The sequence below is a fragment of the Zootoca vivipara genome, chromosome 16 (assembly GCF_965207765.1).
Source record: "Zootoca vivipara chromosome 16, rZooViv2.hap1.1, whole genome shotgun sequence".
NCBI classification, from domain to species: domain Eukaryota; kingdom Metazoa; phylum Chordata; class Lepidosauria; order Squamata; family Lacertidae; genus Zootoca; species Zootoca vivipara.
This window is the reverse complement of record NC_142599.1, coordinates 21140876-21162660: the sequence shown is the minus strand read 5'-3', so window position 1 is coordinate 21162660 and position 21785 is coordinate 21140876. Positions and strand designations below refer to the sequence as shown.

At 48.9% G+C, this 21785-nt stretch overlaps 1 protein-coding gene across 1 annotated transcript; it reads left to right on the top strand.

Moving 5' to 3' along the window:
- Positions 1-1583: 1583 nt before the first annotated feature.
- LHX5 (LIM homeobox 5) lies at positions 1584-20994 on the top strand. The gene is made up of 5 exons (XM_035098715.2): positions 1584-1756; positions 4886-5109; positions 8196-8473; positions 13615-13780; positions 19733-20994. The coding sequence occupies exons 1-5, from the start codon at positions 1584-1586 to the stop codon at positions 20089-20091; spliced, it is 1200 nt and encodes a 399-aa protein (XP_034954606.1). The 3' UTR covers positions 20092-20994.
- Positions 20995-21785: the final 791 nt, after the last annotated feature.

The window sequence follows — 21785 nt, the reverse complement described above, 5'->3', positions numbered from 1 at the left end:
GGGAGGCTCGGAGAAATCCAATCCACACAGGAGAAGTTAAATGGGAACACGAAAGATAACGCGGTCTATTCACTCTCGCTTTTTCGCACTCCCCCAGCCTCCGAGTAGCAACTTTCGCATTCGAGTCTAGGTGGAAATCCTATTCGAACGCTCGTTTCGGGCGAATATTATTTTATCCCTTTCATTTTCTGCCTCTGCAATTGCTTCCTTGGACAATTTTCAAGACCCTGGAATTGGAGGGCAGCGGCTTGCGGGGGTTGGACTAATTGGCAAAGTTTTATTGCTATAATTATTCGCATTAGTATTATTCACTGGGAGGGGGAGATTCTAGGATTCCCAGTCCATTTCCCGAGAATAAAAGGAAGGGGGGGTCCCAAAAGGTTTTATTTTCCCTATTACTATTACTATTATTAATGAGGGGGAGGGAGAAAGAGAGAAAAATTCAGGGGTTGCATGCCAGTCCTCCTCAGAGTAGACCCACTCGGAAGAATGGGCACAACGAACGCAAGTCAGTTCATTTCAACGGGTCTACTCGGAGCAGAACGTGGTAGGATGGGCATTCCGAGGATTACCGGTCCCTTTTCATTTTACTGCCGGGGTGGATTCGTCATCAGTAACATAATAAATATAATAGTTTTACATACAGACTCCCGAATAAGTGGCTCGATTTCACACAAACTTTACAGCCCAGATCCTCGCGCGCAACTCTTTCAGACAGGTAACGCCGTCTGCCCGCTCGCTGCCCAAGCCCCCTCCCGAAAGGAAACCGCGAGCAGAACTATCCTGACACCTTTTTAGAGATTTCTCAAGAGCGGGGCATAAAAGGGCTCCTTTTATTGCTAAAGCTGGCTTGTTTTTTGGGGTGGAGGGGGGTCTCCCCAGGACCGAACTACCGATACACACACACGCGCGCGCGCGTCCTCCAGCCCCCCGTGGGCCCCGATCCGCGAGCACCCCCTCCTCCCCAAGGCTCCTGAGGAGGCAAAATACTCACAGAGTACCCCGGCAAGCCAGGTGAAAATCTCGCCCCTCAACAATAGGGCTGCCTTCTTTTTCCCCCTCTGTGCCAAGCGCAAGGCTGGAGCCAATTTAGATATGCTATAAATTAAGAGGTTGCCATGGCCACCGGCTCGCCATTGGCCGCCGCCCATCCGACGTAGCGCCCGACGTCACCAAATCTGAATAAGGATGCGCGAATTACTAAAGCCGGGAGACAAAGCTGGGCGATGGGAACAGCATGAAAGTGGAGCAAAGTCCCGGGCAGCCATCCACACGCCGGCGGAGAGGACCGCGGAAGGGGAGGAAGCGCCGGGCCTGCTGGGCCTCGTCTCTCTCCGCCGCCACCACCGCTGCCGTCGATGCTCCCTGCAGGGCCGAGGATGCGTCGCTGCTGACCTGCCCGGACGGCGCCCTACAGGCGGACCGAGGCGGAGAGAGGAGCTAGCGCGTTGCCCCGACGGCAAGTAGAGAGAGCGAGAGCGCACCGAGAAGCGCGCCGGAGAGGGAGCGCGCGGAGAGGCGAGGTGGGCTGGCAGCGGGGCGCGGCGCGGCGAAATCCCCACCACCCCCATCCGGCCGCGGCTATGATGGTTCACTGTGCCGGCTGCGAGCGGCCGATCTTGGACAGGTTCTTGCTCAACGTCCTGGACCGGGCCTGGCACATCAAGTGCGTCCAGTGTTGCGATTGCAAATGCAACCTGACCGAGAAATGTTTCTCCCGGGAAGGCAAGCTCTACTGTAAGAACGACTTTTTCAGGTGAGGGGCGACGTCTCTCCATCTCCTTCCCCCACCCTTAAGCCTCCCCCCTCTCTTTTCTAACCCACCCCCCACCAACACCCCAATGGTCCCTCCTGGATGATGTGGGCTGTAGTCGTAACCCCACTTCCTTAGGGTCTGAGCCCCCACTAAATGGAGTGGGACACCTCTGAGTTTAGAAGTGCGGCCCCTGAAGCCCCCCCCCATCCCACCCCGGAAAATTGCCCACCATAGTCCATCCCCTTCAGGACTGTGGTTCTACTCTTCTCTCGACTCTCCAAAAAGTGTTGCTAGTTCTGTATAGCCAGTGTGTAAATAGACGCTAAGGGCCCTGACTCTGAACAACGCCCCCCACTCACACCCCACACAAAGGCCTGATCCCGCTATGGCTGTTTCCTTGGGGTTAAGCCAGGCATCGCCAAGCGTGCTCTTTAGGCGTGCGGCCTTTACCCAGGAGTAAGTTCCATCGAAATGGAGGCTTGCTGCTGAACAAAGGGGCATAGGATCGGGCCATCCTAAATTCGGTTCCTAGGGAAGATAATCCCATGGGGGGGGCAATAGGATTTACTACCGAGTAAGAGGAAAAGGCTTGCATCCTTTGATTTAGAAACTCAGCCCAAAGACAGAAAGGAAGGGGGGGTCCTGCGATATTTTTTATTATTATTATTGTTATTTTAAAGGTCTTTATATAGCTTGGTATTGGAAAATACTGGCAAATGGGGCGGGGAGTAGCAAGGTCAAAACCTGCTCTCTCCATCAGCGATGGATTTATCCGAGAGGGCGGGAAATCGGGGTATCCGAATTACCCAGGAAAGACTGAAATAAAAATGAATATGTACTCCATATCCATTTTGACACAGGCAAGGAGAGCCTCCTTCCTTCAGAGAAAGGGTCGAAAGAGGATTCAGCCTATCATTATGTGCACGCTTTCCATAGGAAGAACACCCACCCATTGAATTCACTAGGGCTTCCTTCCTCCGAGTAAACGGATGTCTGCTGTTTTGACATCGAGGCTGCGCTCCGAGGTGGGCTTAGGCGCGCCAAAGCCCATGAATTTCCCGGCGGCACGGTATATTTGTCAGCATGACAGAGGCCCAGAAGCTGGTCCTGAAGTTCTTGCGTCTGGACGTCCAAACGCCCCCCTCCCCACCCCAACAATGTCAAATCGAAGCAATCCCCTTGATTTTATATTTTCCTTGAAAATATAACCAGCAGCCCCCCCTCCACCCCGTTAGTCTGGGCAACCGAGGCTTAAATATATGCAGTCCGACCCTACTCGGGAGTAAGTCCGATTGATTTCAACGGGCTCCTTCACAATTTACAGCTGTCTGCGCAGAAGTTAAAGTCCTATTGATTTCAACCGGGCTTACTCCCAGGTAAGTGGGGCTGCAATTACAGCCTATATAAGCAAAGGATGACAGTTTCGGGGGTATTTGGGGAGCGGTACCTGTTCGCCACCCCCACCTCCTGATATATAAACATTTAGGCGAATCCATTTTTGTGGCTATTCATAGAGGCACATTATTTTTTCGTCCAGTGGAAAGGGGTCCAAGTTTCCCACCTATTATTATTATTATTATTATTATTATTATTATTATTATTATTATTATTATTATTATTATTATTATTATTTATCCAATAATATTTTCAAAGCCCCCTAGATCTTAAAAGCCAGTTGCTTTCAGGTGTTGTCCCGCCGCCAAAAACCTTCGGAGAAGGAGGTGGAAATCTTCGCCTCCTTTGACTGTGGCCCACCCGCATTTCTCACTCCTCCCCCCACCTCCCTTCCTTATTGTCTTCGGGAAAATGAAAATCAACAAATAAACCCTCATTTTGCAAATGCAAATCCACCCCAGCCTTTTGTTTTCGGGCATTAATTGGAGGTAAAGCGCCTATCTGTTTAGGTATGGAAATGGCAGGCACGGGAAGGTGCGGTGCTGTAGGGCGAGAGAGGGGGAGCCAAAGTGACTTCAGCTCTGTGGGCATAGGGCCCCCCAAGGCAAACGCATATGAATGAATGGAGGCTAAGCTGGCTTTGCACATGTAAACCGGCCTGTAATGGCCATTCCGAGTTCTTAGACTTTCCAGCCCCTTCCCTCCCCCACCCCACTTTTAAAAAAACTTTAAACCCCTTGAACGGTTTAAAAAAAATTTTTTTTTAATAAGGTGCAGATGAGGCGACCGCCATACAAAATAACCGCACCAAAATGATTTATGGGTTGTAATGTTTTCACTAAATCAACGTCACCGTGGGCCATCCTGGGGAGAAAATGGTGCCTACCGAAGGAGGAGGTGGTGGTGACTTGGAGCCTTGCGCGCTCTATACCCCAAATTCGAGGTGTATGCGGGGGCAGACACACTGACACATCGATACAGAGACCTCGATTATGGTTTTTGGACCACATTTCAACCACATTTTGGACCACATTTCAACTGGCGATTTCACATTTCAACAGCTACCCACACAACTCGTTGCAATAGGGAAAATTAAAAGCATTTCCACAGCTTTCGTTTCCCCTAACGCAGCGCGCGCGCTTTGCTTTTTGCAACGGCGAGGGGGTGGTTCCTAATGCCTAGATCTAAGGACCCCAGTTCGGGTCTTTCCACTGTGGCCCCGATTCAGTCCAACGCATCACACACACGCGGGAGGGGGGGGGCGGACGCACCTCAGACTGCCAACAAACAATAAAAAAGGACCTAGTGAGTGCTGCTACAGGCCTCAGGTTGATCAAGCACCCGGGACTGGATCCGACGGGGGTTCTCCTGCGCAAAGTCGGCCGCGATGGCCCAATTCCTCTGGACTGGAGGCGGGAAAGATTGCGTTGGTCGGATCCTGTTCCTTCCCCGTCGCCAAAACTTTTCCAGGGCCAGGCAATAAAATGACCCTTCTGTTCCCTCCCTCCCCAAATTTTTGGCAGCGTCTACCGGGAAGGTCCGAGATCCAGGATCTGACCGCCTGTCGGAGACCGTGCCTCTTCCTGTCTAGAAGTTCCCAACGCGCAAAAATACCATGGAGAGCGGCTCCCCGCTAAGATTCATTTCCTTTCCTTATTGGGTCCTCATCCTCTCTTTCTCTGACCTCCCCACCTTTCCCTCGCCCCCCTCTTACGCTATCTCTTTTGTATCCAGGAGGTTTGGGACCAAGTGCGCCGGGTGCGCGCAAGGCATCTCCCCGTCGGACCTGGTGCGCAAAGCCCGGAGCAAAGTCTTTCACCTGAACTGTTTCACTTGCATGGTGTGTAACAAGCAGCTCTCGACGGGCGAGGAGCTTTACATCATCGACGAGAACAAATTCGTCTGCAAGGACGATTACTTGAGCTCGGCCAGCTTGAAAGAAGGCAGTCTCAACTCAGGTGAGCCGACGGAGCCGGCCCTACCCTAGGGCAGGGGGAAGGAGTCGCCTTTGGCAGCCGATATGGAGTGTCAGGAAAGAGCAGCCTTTTGTTAGCTATTTGATTCGCGATTTCTCTCTGTGTGTGCGCGCGCGCCAGGGAAGAAGAGAAGCGCCTTAGCTCAGTGGTAGAGGATCCGCTTTGTGTGCAGAAGTTCCTGGGATCAGACCCCGGCATCTCCATATAGAGCTGGAGGAGATGCCTTGTCTTAAAGCCTGGAAAGCTGTGGGTCAGTGCAGAGGCAATACATGGACCAATCTGTGTCTGATTCAGTATCGGACAGCTTCATAGGTTCCTTTGCTTTTTGCCTCAGCTGCCAAAGTAACTCGAACGGCCTGCAGTTGGATAGCGTGCATTTGCTGCTAGATAGGGGCGGTCTCCTATAACAACTGTACTGCTGCTCTTAATAGGACCGTGAGTGGTCCTAGTGATTTTGCTGTTCCTGTTGTTATTATTTTATTTTTTGCTGATTGATTTCTGATGTGTGGACACCTAGCCACACTCCTTTGGGAAGTAGGAGCCTTTGAACTGGGTGGAATTGATTTCCCAGCAAAGGCTCAGAGGCTTGTGCTGTAACGCAGCAGGTCCCTGCCCCGAGTTGCTTGCAAACCTACTTTGGACGGAGTACGAGCAAAGGGAGCGGAGATGGATGGGTCAGAAGGGACAGATGAGGACAAGCGCAGCCCCCAACCCAGACCTTCAGAATGATTCTGAGGACCTTCGACGCTGCATTTCTATTGCGCCTTTCTTCCGCCTATTGGAAGGTCCTTTTCTATATCCCACCAGGCGCCGTGCAGAAGGATTTCTGCGCGAGGTGGGTCTCTGCCTGGAGGAGCTTACAGTTTAACTTTAGACAAAGGGAAGCGGGGACAGGAGGGAGACAAAAGAGCGACGAGTAGAGTGAAGGAAGGATTTTCGCGGGGGGGGGGGGACAGAAGAATGAGCCGCGGCAGTGAAGACCATAGTTCCAGCTCTTTCTGTTTCGGGAATTAACCCGTCGGTGCTGAAATGGATTGCACAGCATTAGGGCTGGGTGTGCTAGCAACAAGGGAGAGTGAAGGAGAGAAGGAAGGCCGTGTATTTGTCTACTCTTAAAGCTTTACCCAGAAAAATATCGCTTGGGGTCTGTCGAATTTGTCCCCTTCCTTCCTTGTTTTGTTTTTGTAAAAGAGGGAATTTGGAAGTCACCCTGTTTACGAGTGCCTTCCCACTTCCATCTGTGAGGGTAAATGACCCTGGTTCTCTGCAGCAGCCGTCGAGGGGGAGGCATCTGGCGGTCCAATCACCCCTTGGAGACACGTTGCATTCGTTGGAATACAATAACTGCTTTTGCTGGGAAGGATAGGACCAAAGACCCTCCAATCTCGGGTGTTGTCTCCTGAGCGTCCAGGCAGGCGCCTCTAGGGAGACCAGTGGAGGTGTCTCCAACGCCTCCCAGAGCCCTTTTGCTTCCTTCCAGCGGTATCAATAAGCCCAAAGCAAAATTCAGAAAGGCCTCTCTCTCTTTAGACGGGGTGGGCGTCGATTAATAGGGCCAGCAGGGAAAGTTATTGGTGAGAGTGGGGCCTCCAAGAGGGGCCTGGCTTAGCAAGGCAAACCTCACAGGAACGTAGGAAGCAGACTTATATTGTCTACCCTGACTGGCAGCGGCTTTCTAGCGATTCAGGCAGGGGAATAAATAGTCTCAGCTGTATCGGGAGACCCCGGAAATTCAAGCAGCTAGCACCCTTCTGCATGCAGGGCAAATGTTCTACCAATGAGCCACGGCCCTTCAGCAGGAATAGAATTAGAACTTTTAGAGCGGAGAGGCAAGAAAAACCCTATTGAAAGTAGGTTGAAAGCGAGTGTAGTGTAGCGGTTAATGTGCTGGGCCTGGGAGATCAGGGTTCGAATCTTCGCTCGGCCATGAAGCTCACTGACTGACCTTGGTCGGTCACTGCCTCTCAGACTAACCTACCTCGCAGGGCTGTTGTGGAGGGAGAACCATGTGGCCACCTCGAGCTCCTTGGCGGAAAGGTGGGATATAAATGCAAATACCGTAGCAGCAGCAGCAGCAGATTAGAAGGCAACGTACTGAAGAGGTTGCTGACGGTGTTACGTTTTTGAAAAACGAACCTCATTTTATTTCACAACTCCTGCAACTGGGACATGCTTCCCTTTGCTCAGAAGTCAACTCCCCTTAGCTCCAACAGAACCGCCTTCCCAGAAACGTGCGTCTCTGATTGGGGTATGTAGAGAGCACATAGTCTGGGATTCTTCCCCGCCCCAATGGTCCTGCAACACCCCTTCCAAATCCAGACCTGCCCATATCCCTCCCACTTTTCTTCTTCTTCAGGATCGGGACCCAGGTGCTTTAGGTTGGGTTAGATCTAGGGGAGAAAATGGGGGGAAATGGATCACGAGGAGTGGGGGTGGAGCGCCGCTGGCCTCTGCTTTTCAGACGGCTTTATTTGTTTGTTTGTTTGATTCATTAATGAATCAATTAATTGATTGCGTTTCCCTCCGCCTTTGGGATCCTCGGTGCTCCTCAGGGCAGACTGTGTCCTCTCCCTCCTGTCTTTTCTTTTAACCTTCTGAGTATTTCTTTCGGGGGAGACCAACCACAACTGCCTTTTCTCTGAAAGCAGTACTCGGTGGCTCCTTCCTTAGTAAGATTTCATTGTTTGTGTCACCCTCCTTTCCCAAAGTGGCGCGCAAAGTTCTCCTCCCTGCTCTCACAACAACCCTGCAAGGTAGGATAGGCTGAGAGGCAGTGGTCGCCCTGTGAGCTTCATGGTTTGAGTGGGGATTTGAACCCTGGTCTTACAGGTCCACCTTCCTTTCCAGGCCTGTCTTCTCTCCTACCCTAGGTCCAAACAGGATGAAAGCTGATGGTGAAATATATATTTTTAAAGTCCTTGCAGGAGGCAGGGGTCTTTCCATACCTAAGTCTGGTGATGGATGAACTCTGCCCTGCCAAGTGATTCCTTTGGGGAAGAGAATGACCCGTGCAGCTGCTTATCCTCTCTTCCCAAAGAGTGACACCCACTCTCCCCTTTCCTTGCCAGTGTCCTCTTGTACCGACCGAAGTCTGTCTCCAGACATCCAGGACCCGATGCAGGACGACACAAAGGAGACCGACAACTCCACCTCCTCCGATAAAGAGACCACCAACAACGAGAATGAAGAGCAGAACTCGGGGACCAAGCGGAGGGGACCCCGGACCACCATCAAGGCTAAGCAGCTGGAGACCCTCAAAGCAGCTTTTGCTGCCACCCCGAAGCCCACCAGGCATATCCGGGAGCAGCTGGCTCAAGAAACGGGACTCAACATGAGAGTCATCCAGGTAAGAGGACCCCCGCCCCCCCGCGCCCGGTTGTTGAGTCCGAGCTTCGATGGGACGATCAGCTGGTACCTGTTCTGCACTAGACCATAGATGGGTTTGCTCATCTCTGTGCATTTTGGGGGCCCTTAGAGATGATGGAGCCAGTGCTCTTTGGAATGCAGCGTTCTCTATATCCAGCCACGCACCCTTGTCTACCGAAAGGGGGCGATCTTCTACATGTTGCAGATTGTATCATAGCTTGTCACCACTGACATCGGCAAAGGGTCTCCTGTGATGTGATGTCACCTGGGCTGTAGATGATGTCACACTCACTCTCATCACCCAGCAAAAACCAGGAAAGTTGGAAGGTGAAGCTGTCCAGCCACAGAAACCTTCAGGCTTCTTGTCCTCTTTACCAGAAGGTGGCCATCATTTTACCTTCGTTCTTCATCCTGAAATGTTTTGGGAAATCTTCGTTTACTTATGTGTGGAATATTAGAATACTTGTTTTTATGGACAGTGGAAATCCGGATGGGTAGTACTAAAGTATAGGTTATTTTGTTGGTTGGTTGGTTGCAGGCTATGTGACACCCCCCTCTCTTTTTTGGTAGAAAGGGGAAAAATTTCATGCTTCATCAAAAGGACTTCGTACACCCCATTATTCCTATTGTCCCACCATGCTAGCTGCCTAGGAAAGCCCAACCTGAGGAACACTTTATGAGGAAGTAAACCCCACCAAATTCATGGGATTTACTCCCCAGCAGACCTGGCTGAAAATCAGTTAAGGGGAAATGTATGCTCGAGTCCCTTTAAAATGAATGTGTGTACGTAGGGGGCGGGTACCAGCCTATTCATGTTTACTTTGAAGTAATAAGTGCTACGAATGCTCAATCAAGCTTCCTCAAAAGGATGCATGCCTAGAATTGTAAAGCCCCAACCCTATCCATGTTTGCACAGAAGCGTTTCCTAGTCATTTCAATGAGATTTACTTTGGGGTAAATGTGCAGAGAACTGCAGCCTTGGTCAGGCATCCCCAAACTGCGGCCCTCCAGATGTTTTGGCCTACAACTCCCATGATCCCTAGCTAACAGGACCAGTGGTTGGGGAAGATGGGAATTGTAGTCCAAAACATCTGGAGGGCCGAAGTTTGGGGATGCCTGGCCTTGGTCCTTAAAGTGCAAAGACAGTATTAGTCCCGTCCGCTTCGAGAACACTGTCCAACCATCTCGTCCTCTGTCGTCCCCTTCTCCTTGTGCCCTCCATCTTTCCCAACATCAGGGTCTTTTCCAGGCAGTCTTCCCTTCTCATGAGGTGGCCAAAGTAACGGAGCCTCAGCTCAGTTAACTCACTAGTCCCCTTGATTTCAACAGGAGAATGAAGCCCTCAGTTTAGTGCTCTCCCATTGAAATCAACACATAGACAGGTGCTTTATATACCTAGTTGGGCCTTTGGTGCATCTAGTTCAATATCCTCACTGACTGGGCAGCAGCTCTCCAGGGTTTCAGGAAGGAGACATTCCCAACCCAGACCTAGCAGGACCTTCTGCCAGAGAAGCAGATGCTCCACCATAGAGCTATGGCCCTTCCTCCAGCAATTTACACTGCCCCCATGAGGTTGGAGGTTAGACTGCAATCCTGGGCAGAATAATTATGAAGTTAAGTCTTGCTGAAATCAGTAGGACTTCCTCTTGAGAAAACATGCATGGTTTTGAGCTGGCGTTAAGACAGCCATGATGTTGTTGTAAGGTTACTATTTATCTGTTCTGTTCAAGTAAGTCATACTCAGAGCAGACACACTGAAACTTCTTCCGTTCTTCTTCTTCTTCTTCTTCTTCTTTTAATTAAATAGACTTGGATTAGTCATGCCCCTTTATTTCAATGGCTCTATGCTGAGTATGTCTCAGTTTAACACAACTCTGTTCTGCTTGAAATATTTCCAGCATTGCAAGCCATCTAGGGCAGGGTTTGATAAGCCATTTTAAACAATGGGAAACATTACATAAATGCAATATTGTAATAAAATAGAGGCAAGTGACAGCATAGCAAATTTATATTACTTTTTTTGTTTTGATTTGTAGAATTTGAAGGAACTCAAAATGGAACAGTGGTAGCTGGTAGCATTCCTATGTAGGGCATTTCAGCAATTTTTATCACACTCCTGTATGATTGCGTTATGTTTTAAATTGGGATGGGGTGCAAGCCAAAAGAACAATGAGTAGCTCTGGCGAGATTCAGGGACTCTTGCTTGACTTATGACTGTTTCCTCAGAAGTAAATCCATCTCCATTGCTTCCAAGTAAACAATATAGGATTTGCAGACTCTTTGCTCACTTACTCGCAAGTAAACATGGATATAGAATTGCCACCTCTGTCACTTGCAGACCCCGAGTTGTAAATTTAACATTAATGGAGCCACAGGGCCGTCAGTTGTATCAATAGTAGACCCGTTGAAATTTAATGGACATGGCTAATTTAAGTCTATCATTTGCAATGGCTCTAGTCTAACTTAGCTGGATACAGCCCTCAAATCCATCAACTTGGCTCCAGTTACCTATCAATACATTATGATGGCAATATGGATTAATGTCATGAATTTTAGAATATCATCACATAAGGTAGCTTATGAAAAGTGGGTTAAAAAATTTACTGACTAAAGAAACAGTGTAATACGATCCATATCTACTAATAAGTAAATCCTATTGAGTTCAGTGGGGCTTACTCCCGGATAAGTGGGCAGAAGACTGGGAAAAAGTCATAAAATCATATAGGTATGAATAAAAAATACAGCCATCAGGATTTAGCCACAGAAATGTAGAGAGGGAGACCTCCAAGATGGAAAGGATGGGTTGTAACCAATGATAGTCCTACTCAAAGTAGGCCTATGGAAATGTATCTATTCTGTGTAGGGTTTACACTGGATCCAATCCTTTGATGTTTACCTCAATTCAGAGGGCAAGGCTGAAAAGGAATAATGCAAGGACAGCCACGCCGTGCCCCCACTCCTCCGCAAATAGGGTTTTTCAAGGATTGTGGATTTGAACCATGGGATCAATATTCGTTTGCAAAGCTACAATGATGCCATGTAGTACAGCCCCATTCCTCGTCCGCAGGTGCCCTTCTAAATTGGTGGTCCGGTAGCATCAGGCCACCTGGAGTCTACTTAAGCAAATCCTGATATTATTAGTAGTAGTAGTACGGTATTATATTTTATTTATAAGCTGCCCATGTGGCTGGGTTTCCCCAGCCACTCTGGGCAGCTTACAGATCAGATTCCTCTAGTTCCCCCTGCCTTTTCCTCCTGTCCATGTTGAATGAAACACCCTACCTAGGACCGAGCATCTTGCAAGTGCGGGCTCTCTCTCTGGAGCAGTTTAATAGAGAATGACAGTGGAGCTTCCAAGTTCAGAGGCACTATACCTCCTAAGTTCAGCTGCTGAGGCCAGGGAAAAAGAGAAGGATGTGGTCTTCATGTTCTGCTTATCTGATTCTCAAAAGCATCTGCAAGGTCTATCTAAATGGATACTCTAGATCAGGCATCCCCAAGCTGCGGCCCTCCAGATGTTTTGGCCTACAACTCCCATGATCCCTAGCTAACAGGACCAGTGGTTGGGGAAGATGGGAAATGTAGTCCAAAACATCTGGAGGGCCGAAGTTTGGGGGTGCCTGCTCTAGATTAAAGATGGGGAAATGGTGGCCTTTTAGGTGGGACTCCAACTCCCATCAGCCTCAGCCAGTATGACCCATGACTAAGGATCATGGGAATTGCAGCCTACAGAGTCCCCATCTCTGGTTTGAATGGACCTTTGATCCCATCTAACAGGGATAGTCTTATGCAGGCATCCCCAAACTTCGGCCCTCCAAATGTTTTGGACTACAATTCCCATCTTCCCCAACCACTGGTCCTGTTAGCTAGGGATCATGGGATTTGTAGGCCAAAACATCCGGAGGGCCGCAGTTTGGGGATGCCTGGTCTTATGGGTAACATAGGAAGGAAGGAAATCCCATTCTGGTACTTTAAAGCACCAGTGGGGTTTTTTTTTTTTTTTAGAATACTGGAGCAAAACCAATACAAGCACCAACAAGAAGTATTAAAAAATGCAGTGGGAAATCTCTAAGATATTCTAGGTCAACATGCAGGGAAAGTGATGAGTTTAAATATTTGTTTGGATGGTTTTCCCACACTGCTAATTGTACCATTTACTGCACACACTGCTTCTAGTAGTTGTTACTCCTAGTAGTTATGACTACAGGCATTTCTATGTTATAGTAGACTGGTGCTTAATTAGGGCACAAAACAGCAGCCATAGCAGCAGAGCCATCGAGCAACCTTTCATCCCACAAATTAGTGGGCGTACCCATCCTACTACCAGCCCATGGCAATATAACATCATTTATTTGCGCAGTAATACATAGGGACTTTTCAGTGTCCTAAAGTCATAGAACTGTAGGGCTGGAAGGGACCCCAAGGGCCATCTAGATAGACCAACCCCCTCAACTATTTAGTCTTCATGGGCAGATCCTGAACCCCTGTCCTCCAAACCAGGTTTCCTCTTTATGGACGTACAAAGAAAATCCTTACTTTTTTCTGCAACTGGGGGGGGGGCTTTTGTCATTGCATGCCCTCCCCCACTTTCTCCTCCCCTCCCTACTTCTCCATCTTCTCTTCCCTTTATGTATATTTTGAGTTTGATTGTATGGCGTGTTTATTAAATCCTAATTTCCTGTCTCTCCATCCGTCCGCCTTTTTTTGGTTGCATACATACATACATACATAATTTTATTACGGTCAAAGAGCAGCTCGAAAAGCACAACTGGGACAACTTTCACAAGAATAAAAAATACATTTAAAATATTGTACAACAACAGCTTAGAGATTAGAATCTGAGATAAACGCATACACACATAAAGACCTAAAATTTGGGCTACCATACAAATTGGCCCTGCCACCATGGAGGCCGACTTCGACTGTTTTCCTAGTGAACCAATTGGTTTCAGGGGGTGGTCTGCGCCTGCAAATCTGCGTGCAGAATCTGGCGACCATCTAGGTCCTCTTGTGGTCTTTGCCTAAGAGGAGAGAATTGAGTTTAGTTCTTTTGGGTGTCTGCTGGGGTTCAGTCCGGCCAGAGGGCATCACCGTAGCCTCTCTCCTTCTGTGCCCCCACAGGTTTGGTTCCAGAACCGACGGTCCAAGGAGCGACGGATGAAACAACTGAGCGCGCTGGGAGCCCGGAGACACGCTTTCTTCAGAAGTCCTCGACGCATGCGCCCTCTGGGAGGCCGCTTGGATGAATCCGAAATGCTAGGCTCCACCCCTTATACTTACTACGGAGGTAAGAAGGTTTTCCCCTCTCGGATTGGGGGAGGGCGGAATCGTGGTGGGCACTTTTCCTTCCTTTCATCCAATCACTTTTTTTCCTGAGTTTTGTTCCCAAAGCATATTTTAATCCCAATCAAACAAGGATCACCATCCTAGGCACATTTACCTGGGCATCCTACCTGATGCAGATTCACACTAGTTACATTTAAAGCACATGACTTTCCCCAAAAGGACCCTGGGAGCTTTTTTTCCTTCCTCAGGGTACCGGAAACAGTAGGTCTGTGAGTGAGGAACTACAATTCCCATGATTCCTTGAGTGCTGTGTTTTAAATGGGGATTGAATGTCTTGAACACAGCCAGATTTTACTTCGGAGTGAACGTGCGTTTATTATGGACTAACTTGAAGTCAATACTCTCGCTGCTGAAATTGCGAGAGGCGGCCTCCAGCCCTTTTGGGCATCCCACCAGCTCAGACAAGCTAGCCTTGATCTCCTGGCCACAACCTCCTGGTTTGACAGTTTTCATTGTTGCTTCAACCGGTTTAACGGTTATGCTGTTTTAATGAATTTGTCCTCTTGTATATTGTGATTATGGATGGTTTGATGAACTGGTTTCATTCATTGTGCGTTTTAACTGGGCCGATATAACCTTTATCATTGGGTTTACATTTGTAAACAGCTTAGAAGCCATTTTCTGACAAGCTCAGGAAGCTGTATATAAATACACATACTGCATAAATAATCACGGGAGCAAATAACAGGGGCTACTTTGAGTAAAACTTTGACCAACCCTTTGGAGCCAGCCTCTTTAGAACCTCAACCTCCTGCTTCCTGAGGGAGACAGAGTAAGATTTTCTTTCTTTCGTTTCCCTCCGTCTTTTGTAGTTTTTCATCTACTTCCTCTCCCTTCCATACAGAGATTCTTCCTTTTCCACCTCTCCCTGTCTTCCGCTTTTCTTCCCCTGCCATCTCTTTACCCCGCTCTTTTCCTGGCTTCGCTAAAATCACTGAAAATCCGAGGGCGCTCGGAAACCAGGGCTGCCTGCCGGTTGCTTTGATTCCCCTGCTTTTTTGCTGCGGTTGCACCCTCCGCTGTTCCTCCCCTCTTAGTTCCTCTTCCGCCATAGTTGCCCCCCCCCCTTGTTGGTTCCTCTTCTTACCCTCCCCCTTGGTTCCCCTACCCCCGCCTCCCCCAGCTGGTTTCTTTCCAACGGCTTCCCCGACGTTTTTTTCAGGCCAGCCTCTCCCTCCGCCCCGACGGTTTCCCTCGACGGGGAGGAGGCGTGGTCCCTGCCTGGATATCTCCTCCTCCTTGCCGCCACCGCCCCGCCCGAGAAAGGGAGCTTTGTGCGGGAGGGTCCGGCTGTGCCCGACCCCTTTGACGCCCCGCGCTCCCTTGCCCTGCGCTGCGACGAACAAAGCTCCAGCTGCCTCGCCTTTGTACTCTTTTCAGACGGCATTTGTTCCAATTACGGCCGAACCCCAGGCGCGTATGGAAGGCGGCCGCCGCCTCTGGCCAGGGCCCCGGACATTTGTCTTCCAGGCACCGCCGCTTCCCCGCACCCCGTCACCTTCCAGCTCCCTGAAGGCGAAACCTGATAAAAAACGACCCCCCCCAAAAAGGAACCAAAGCCCAGGAGGGAAAATATTTATTTACTTCTTTGAGCAAGGGTCGCCTGGCTGGAAGGAAACTGGAAACTCTATTTCTCCGAGGATTCCGAGGTCTATCTGGCTTCCTGCTCCTTATACTCCGTCTAGGGGGTGTTATTTGGCACTCTTCCTCCCCCCCCCAAACACTTCCAAAGACAGGAAAGGGGCTCACCCAACTCCTAGGGGTCAAGATCCCTTGCCCCCATAAAATATTTTAGGGGGCTGTGCTCTCCAAACTTGACAGGCATTGCCATTCAGATGGTGCGCGCGCCGTGTTTCGTGATCGATTAGGCAGGGCGGGACTTGCCTGGTCCCCCAAAATTTTATTCAGTTTGGTACCCGTGGAAGGGCTGTAGCTCCGTGGCAGAGCATCTTTCTGGCATGAAGAAGGCACCAGGTTCAATCCCAAACGGTACCTCCAGATCCCTTGTCTAAAACCGTGGAGAGTCGCTGTCAGTTAGTGCAGGCAATGCTTGAGTTTACTGTAGTTGGTCGGCCTCGGCCTCAGGCCGTTTGTATGGCTGTGTGCTCCGTCTCGCCTTAAATCGCCAGGGGGGGGGGGTTCGGGTAGTGACGGGAATGATGCTAGGCAGGTTTGGGAAGTAAACTCACTTGAAAACAGCGGGACATATTTTCCAATAAGCACCGCAGAGGATTTGCTCGCGTGTTACACGCGTCCCTTTAGCGCTATAGTTGTAGGTTGCGCGCGCGAGGATGCTGCTAGGAAGATGTATACACGGGTGTTATCAAACAATTAAGTAAATAATTAAATGTACATTCTATGGAACTATATTCTGGTGTCAGAAATAAATAAAACGTGCAAACTAATAAAGCCACAATTTAAGCATTGGAGAGGAACGGGAACAGCCTGTGCGCCGGGAATTTAGCATGAGAAGTAAAGTCAAATAATATATATTAAAATACACTGCTACAACGTGGTGCCCTGCGGGTGTTTCGGGCTTCTTTAAGAGAAACCCCTGTTCGCTGGCGAATTCTAGCTGTTCCCAGAAGTTTCTCCCTTTATTTCTGAGAGAGTGTGTTTATGCCAAATTATGTGCAGAGAATTCCCTCTTCTCATGGAGAAAAAAGTGTCTGTGTGAATGTGCGTAATATAAACGTATACTTCCGGGATGAGAGCCTTTTTTTCTGTGGCAGCTCCTAAGCTGTGGAATGCCCTCCTCAGAGAGGTGCGTAACTTTGGCGCCTTCACTACGCAGCTTTTTGCTTGAATGCTGAAGACCGTGGCCTTTGACACTTTAGTTACAGGTAGGCAGCCGTGTTGGTCTGACGTAGTCGAAACAAAAAAAAAATTCCTTCCAGCAGCACCTTAGAGACCAACTAAGTTTGTCATTGTTATGAGCTTTTGCGTGCATGCAAACTTTAGTGTGTGTTTCCAGAACCCGCCCTGTTCTTGTGAATCAATGTCCTCAACTGTGTCTTTTATTCTGAATTTTAAATAGTTGCAACTGGCCCCGAGACCTGCTGGTGAAGGGCGAGTGATGAATTAATTTTTAAATTATTATTATGAAAAGCAATAATAATAATTAGAGCGGCAAGATAATGTAACTTCTTCCCCTCTAGAGGATAAGCGTGCGGGCTTGGCTCTGTCTGAACACCTTTGTTCTAGGCTTGTGTGAGCCTTTCCTCCTGGAGGAATGGGTGTATCTTTAATCGAATTAACATCCTATCTGCCACTGGCGGAGGATGATGGGGGTTGGGGAGGAAGGTGCAGGCGGGGAGAGAATTGATTAACTCCAGCCCGTTTAAAGCGACTGCTTCTGCCCTTCCTTCCTCCTAGTTTTCCGAAACTAAATTTGCAGCCCAATCCTAAACGCGTTTACTCTGCGTTGAAGTCCCACCCGCATTTTGAGAAGTTTTTTTCTCCTCCCACCCGGGTCCCTGCTAGTAAAGATTAACTAATTTGAATGTGAAGCTCCAGTTTCCGGAGATTTTAGATTATTAATATTTTTTTTTAAAAAAAATATTGCTATTGTTACAAGCTATTGCTATTGTTACAAGCCCCTCTTTCCCTGCTGCGCGCATTTTCTTCAGGCTCGGAGCGTATGGAAGGGGCGTATAGAATCAGGCGCGCATCTGATAGCAGTCCATAAACAAACGAACGTTAATGCGGCTCCGGGCTTTGATGTGTCTGCTACTTTCTCCACGAACGTTCTGTTTGGAACGCTGTGACGTATCGAATAGAATTCGATGCGGGAGGGGCGGCGGATGTCCTTTGAGGATGCTTTTATACCGCTTGAGTGTGTCGTCGGGGGTGTTTGTTTCTGAAGCATAAAATCGGGAGAGGTTTGTGGGGCGTTTTAAACTGCTCCATGACAGTTTAGGCAGGCGGTAGTAGGTAGTTGGAGGGTGGAGGCGCCTGCCTGATGCGTCAGGCCAAAAAAATCCAGTTTTTGGCTTCCCGCATCCGCGGAACCCGCCAGCAAAGCGCTTTGAAGGGGAGGGGGGAAGCAGCTGGCTTTTCACCGTCCGCTTTCTGCCGTATTTATTTCGAGGTATGCTGCCTCTGGGGATGGAGGTTTTGTTTTTGAGCTCTAGCAGCTCATAGTCGTGTCATCATCCATTAATTTCTCCCAATTATTAATACAAAACTCACCAAAATTATTCTTTAATTTATTATTGAATGCATTTACTTGTTTCTTGTTTTTAAACCCCACACTTTATATAAGAATAATCTCCGTAGATTCACGGTGTGTTGTTTTCGGTGACCCCAAACCGCCCCCCCCCCGTGCGCGCGCACACCGATCCGACCCACAGTAGCTGATCACAGACCCTCATCCTCATGCGGGAAATGGCACAACCGACTTGCGCGCCCAGGCTGCGATCCTACACCCACTCACTGTGGGGTTTTTTGGGGGGGGGGAGCGCTATTGCATTCAGTGGAACTTTTGAGTTTACCTGTACAGCATCGAGCTATAACTGGGATTCTGGCCTGGAGGCCGTGTCCACGCCTAGGTTTCTGTGGTAGCAGTATATTATTATTATTATTATTATTATTATTATTATTATTATTATTATTATTATAGTACATTGTTGTTGTTATTACCCATGTTATACAAATAATAAAATTATTAGTAGTATACCATTATTATTATTATTATTATCATCATCATCATTATTATTATTATTATTATTATTATTATTATTATTACAGCATGCTGTTGTTCTTGCTGTTGTTCATAATGCATGCAAATAAAATACCATGCTGTTATTGTACTACTACCAATAATAATATTATATTTCTATGCCACATTTCTATTATTTGCAATAATCGTGGTTGTTAATGATCTTTGCACTTCTCTGTGGGGTTATGGCCTGGCCTGGCCTTCATCTGGCCCACTGTGGATAGTTTTAAGTTTGAATCCTGACTGGCGTTTGACCCCTCTGTGTCCTTCATTTCTTCTCGACTGTCCTGGCCTCTGCATAGGTCTTTGTGAGCCTCCCTCTGCTTATTTGGGGGAGGTCGGGGGTGTGGAACAGAGGGGGTTTGCTTCTGAGCAGAACAGCAGTGCTCCCAACAATGCGCGGGCCTGCAGCTTTACCTCTCCGAGGTGTTTCTCCGGAAAGGAGTCGAGCTGGATTCAGTGGCGGAGCTGATATTTGAACTCGGTTGCCCGCGAAGCAGGACTTCCCCCCCTCGACGTAAATGGGAAGGTGTCAGTGGCCGGCTATGCTTGCGGAAGGGCCGCAGCTCGGCTTTTGTCCTAGGTCCCATCCTGGGAAATATTCCCTGCCTGGAACCCCGGAGAGGAGCCTCTGCCAGCCATTGTGGGCAGCACCGAGCTGCATGACACGCAATGGTCTCAACTGGCAAGGCAGTTATGTGGGCGCGGCTGCCCACCTGCCCTGGTCGTCCAGGAAAGAAATGGCAGGAAGCCACCGGTGTCGTCCTCTTCCTAACGCAGGGCTGCCAATCCCGTTGGCATCGATATGTTGATCTATTGCTTTTGTTTGTTTGTTTGCTTATCCCTCCCTCCACAGACATTGCCCTGTCTTCCCACTCCTCAAGTTTATCCTCACAACAACCCTGTGAGGTAGGGTAGGTTGAGAAATAGTGATTTGCCACAGGTCGCCCACTGATGGCTGAGTGAGGAGCTGAATCCGGGCCTCCCCAACCTCGGTCCAGAGCTCTAACCATTGCACCACACCACCTCTCAATCAATGGGATTTTTAAATGATTAACTGAGGGGAGGAGGGTTTTTCTCCTTATAGGATCTCGTCAGCCCTGTTTTAGATCCTATCTCACCTGCTCTCGCTCTCTCTCTCTCTCTCCTCCCTTCCTCCCCCCCCCCGCTCAGATTACCAAGGCGACTACTACGGGCCTGGGGGCAACTACGACTTCTTCCCGCACGGCCCCCCCTCGCAGGCGCAGTCCCCCGCCGATTCCAGCTACATCCCGACCTCGGGAGCCGGCTCCACCCCGCTCGGACCCCTGGAACCCCCTCTCCCCGGGCACCACGCTTCCGAGAACCAAAGGTATACGGATATGATCTCTCACCCCGACACGCCCAGCCCGGAGCCCGGGCTGCCAGGCTCGTTGCACCCTATCCCGGGCGAGGTCTTCAGCGGGGGGCCCAGCCCCCCTTTCTCCATGTCCGGCTACAGCGGGCCCCTCTCGCACCCCAACCAGGAGCTGAACGAGACGGCCGTGTGGTAGAGCGACCCCTGGCGGAGGGCGCGCGCCTGACCTCACCGGACCAAAAAAAGAGTAGCCCCCTTTTTTTGTCCAGCTCCGTCCGCTCCGTCGGGGCGAAACTCCGTTTACCAAAAGCGCCACCACCGTGATGCCAAATCGCGCCTCGCCAGACCTCCTCTCCCCCTCGGGGGCCGCTCAAGGACCGCGCGCGGCCCGCTGTCTGGCCCCGGGTGGGCTCAGTGGGGACGCTTGGACACGGCTGGCGGGCCCGCCAACCAACAAACCAACCCACCCACCCCGGTTGCAGCGCGCAGAGGTGGTTCGCCGTCTTTGTTCGAGGAACCTCTCGCAGCGAAATCTCTGGAACTCGCCCATTCGTTGGACCAAAGCTGGACTCGCCTGTTTCACAGACTGGAGGATGTGAGAAAGAGGTTGGGGAGAGAACGACCAACACCTGTCCCAGCCCCGTCCAGGATTGCGTCTTGAGTTTTTTTGGGGTTGTTTTGGGTTTTTGTTTTTCCTAAATCCGAAAAAAGAGAGAACCAGTTTATTTTAATTAAAAGGTTTATTTTGTGCGTGTTCGATGGTGGCAGGAGAAAGGACTTTTGGAAAAGATCTCCGGAAAAGGAGGAATGTTTTATTGGTGACACGTCGCCCCCTCGTGGTAAGTGCTGGAACGACTTGCAGGACTTATTTAAATACGTTGAGAGGGACTTGGGGAGGGTGTTTTTTTGTTTTCTTAATTATTATTATTATTAATATTATTATATTATAATTATAATTATTTTGGCGGAAATATAACCACAACTACCAATAAAAGTTTTTTAAAAACCCAATTTTGGAATGCCGCTAGCAAACGCCAATCCAGTCTAAACCTTCCTCGGAGGCAACACACCTGTTTAAGAATGTATTATAGTTTTTTGCTCCTAGTTTCTTTATTTTGTATAAAGAAGAAACAAATAAAGTATGTTTTTGTGTTTATTGGTTATTTATTGTACCTTAGTCATCTGAAGTGTCAATTTGCAATGGAGGTAACAGCATAAGTAGGAGTACTGGAAAGATTCTCATTCTACTGCTAATTATGTTATCATTTAATGCAGTTAAGAACAACAATAACAATAATTATTATTAATTGGAATAATTCTCATTATTATTCAGTGCAAAAATTTACTGTTAATTGCAATTGTTCTTAATGGGTGCTGCATTTCTCAGAGTAATCATGAAAAGATGGGGATCTGCCTCAAAGAGTGGGAGAGAAATGCCTCGATTTTTAACACATAGGCAGCAGATTGGGAGTAAACCCCAGAGATCTTAAACTTAAAGGGACTTACTTCTGAAGAAATGTTCACAGGAGTACAGTCCCTGATTACAAGATACTGTGTTTTTCTGTTTATAAGACGGCCCATGTATAAGACACCCCCTGTTTTGGGGGGACTCATATTTAAGAAAATGGGGTGAGATGTATCCGTGTATAAGACGCCTCCTCATTTTTGACACTATTTTTTAGGGGGGGAACACCTAGTCTTATACACGGAAAAATACGGTAGCTTTATCTAAAACAAGTTTGGGGTTTCTTTGAGCCAATTTAGCACATGGGGGCAGTTTTCAAATATTTAAAAACATCCCAGACAACACAGGCCAAAGGTGTATCTCATTCAGGAATGGAGACTCTGTGACTGGACTCCAAATCCCATCAGGTCCGGCCAGCGTGGGTT

What these genes read in the sequence shown, in the direction of transcription:
- LHX5 (XM_035098715.2), top strand. Translation starts at nt 1,584, where the DNA reads ATGATGGTTCACTGTGCCGGCTGCGAGCGGCCGATCTTGGACAGGTTC. An exon ending in TGTAAGAACGACTTTTTCAG is followed by an intron (nt 1,757 to 4,885) that starts GTGAGGGGCGAC and finishes TTTTGTATCCAG; the next exon opens with GAGGTTTGGGACCAAGTGCG. An exon ending in CCCTTATACTTACTACGGAG is followed by an intron (nt 13,781 to 19,732) that starts GTAAGAAGGTTT and finishes CCCCCCGCTCAG; the next exon opens with ATTACCAAGGCGACTACTAC.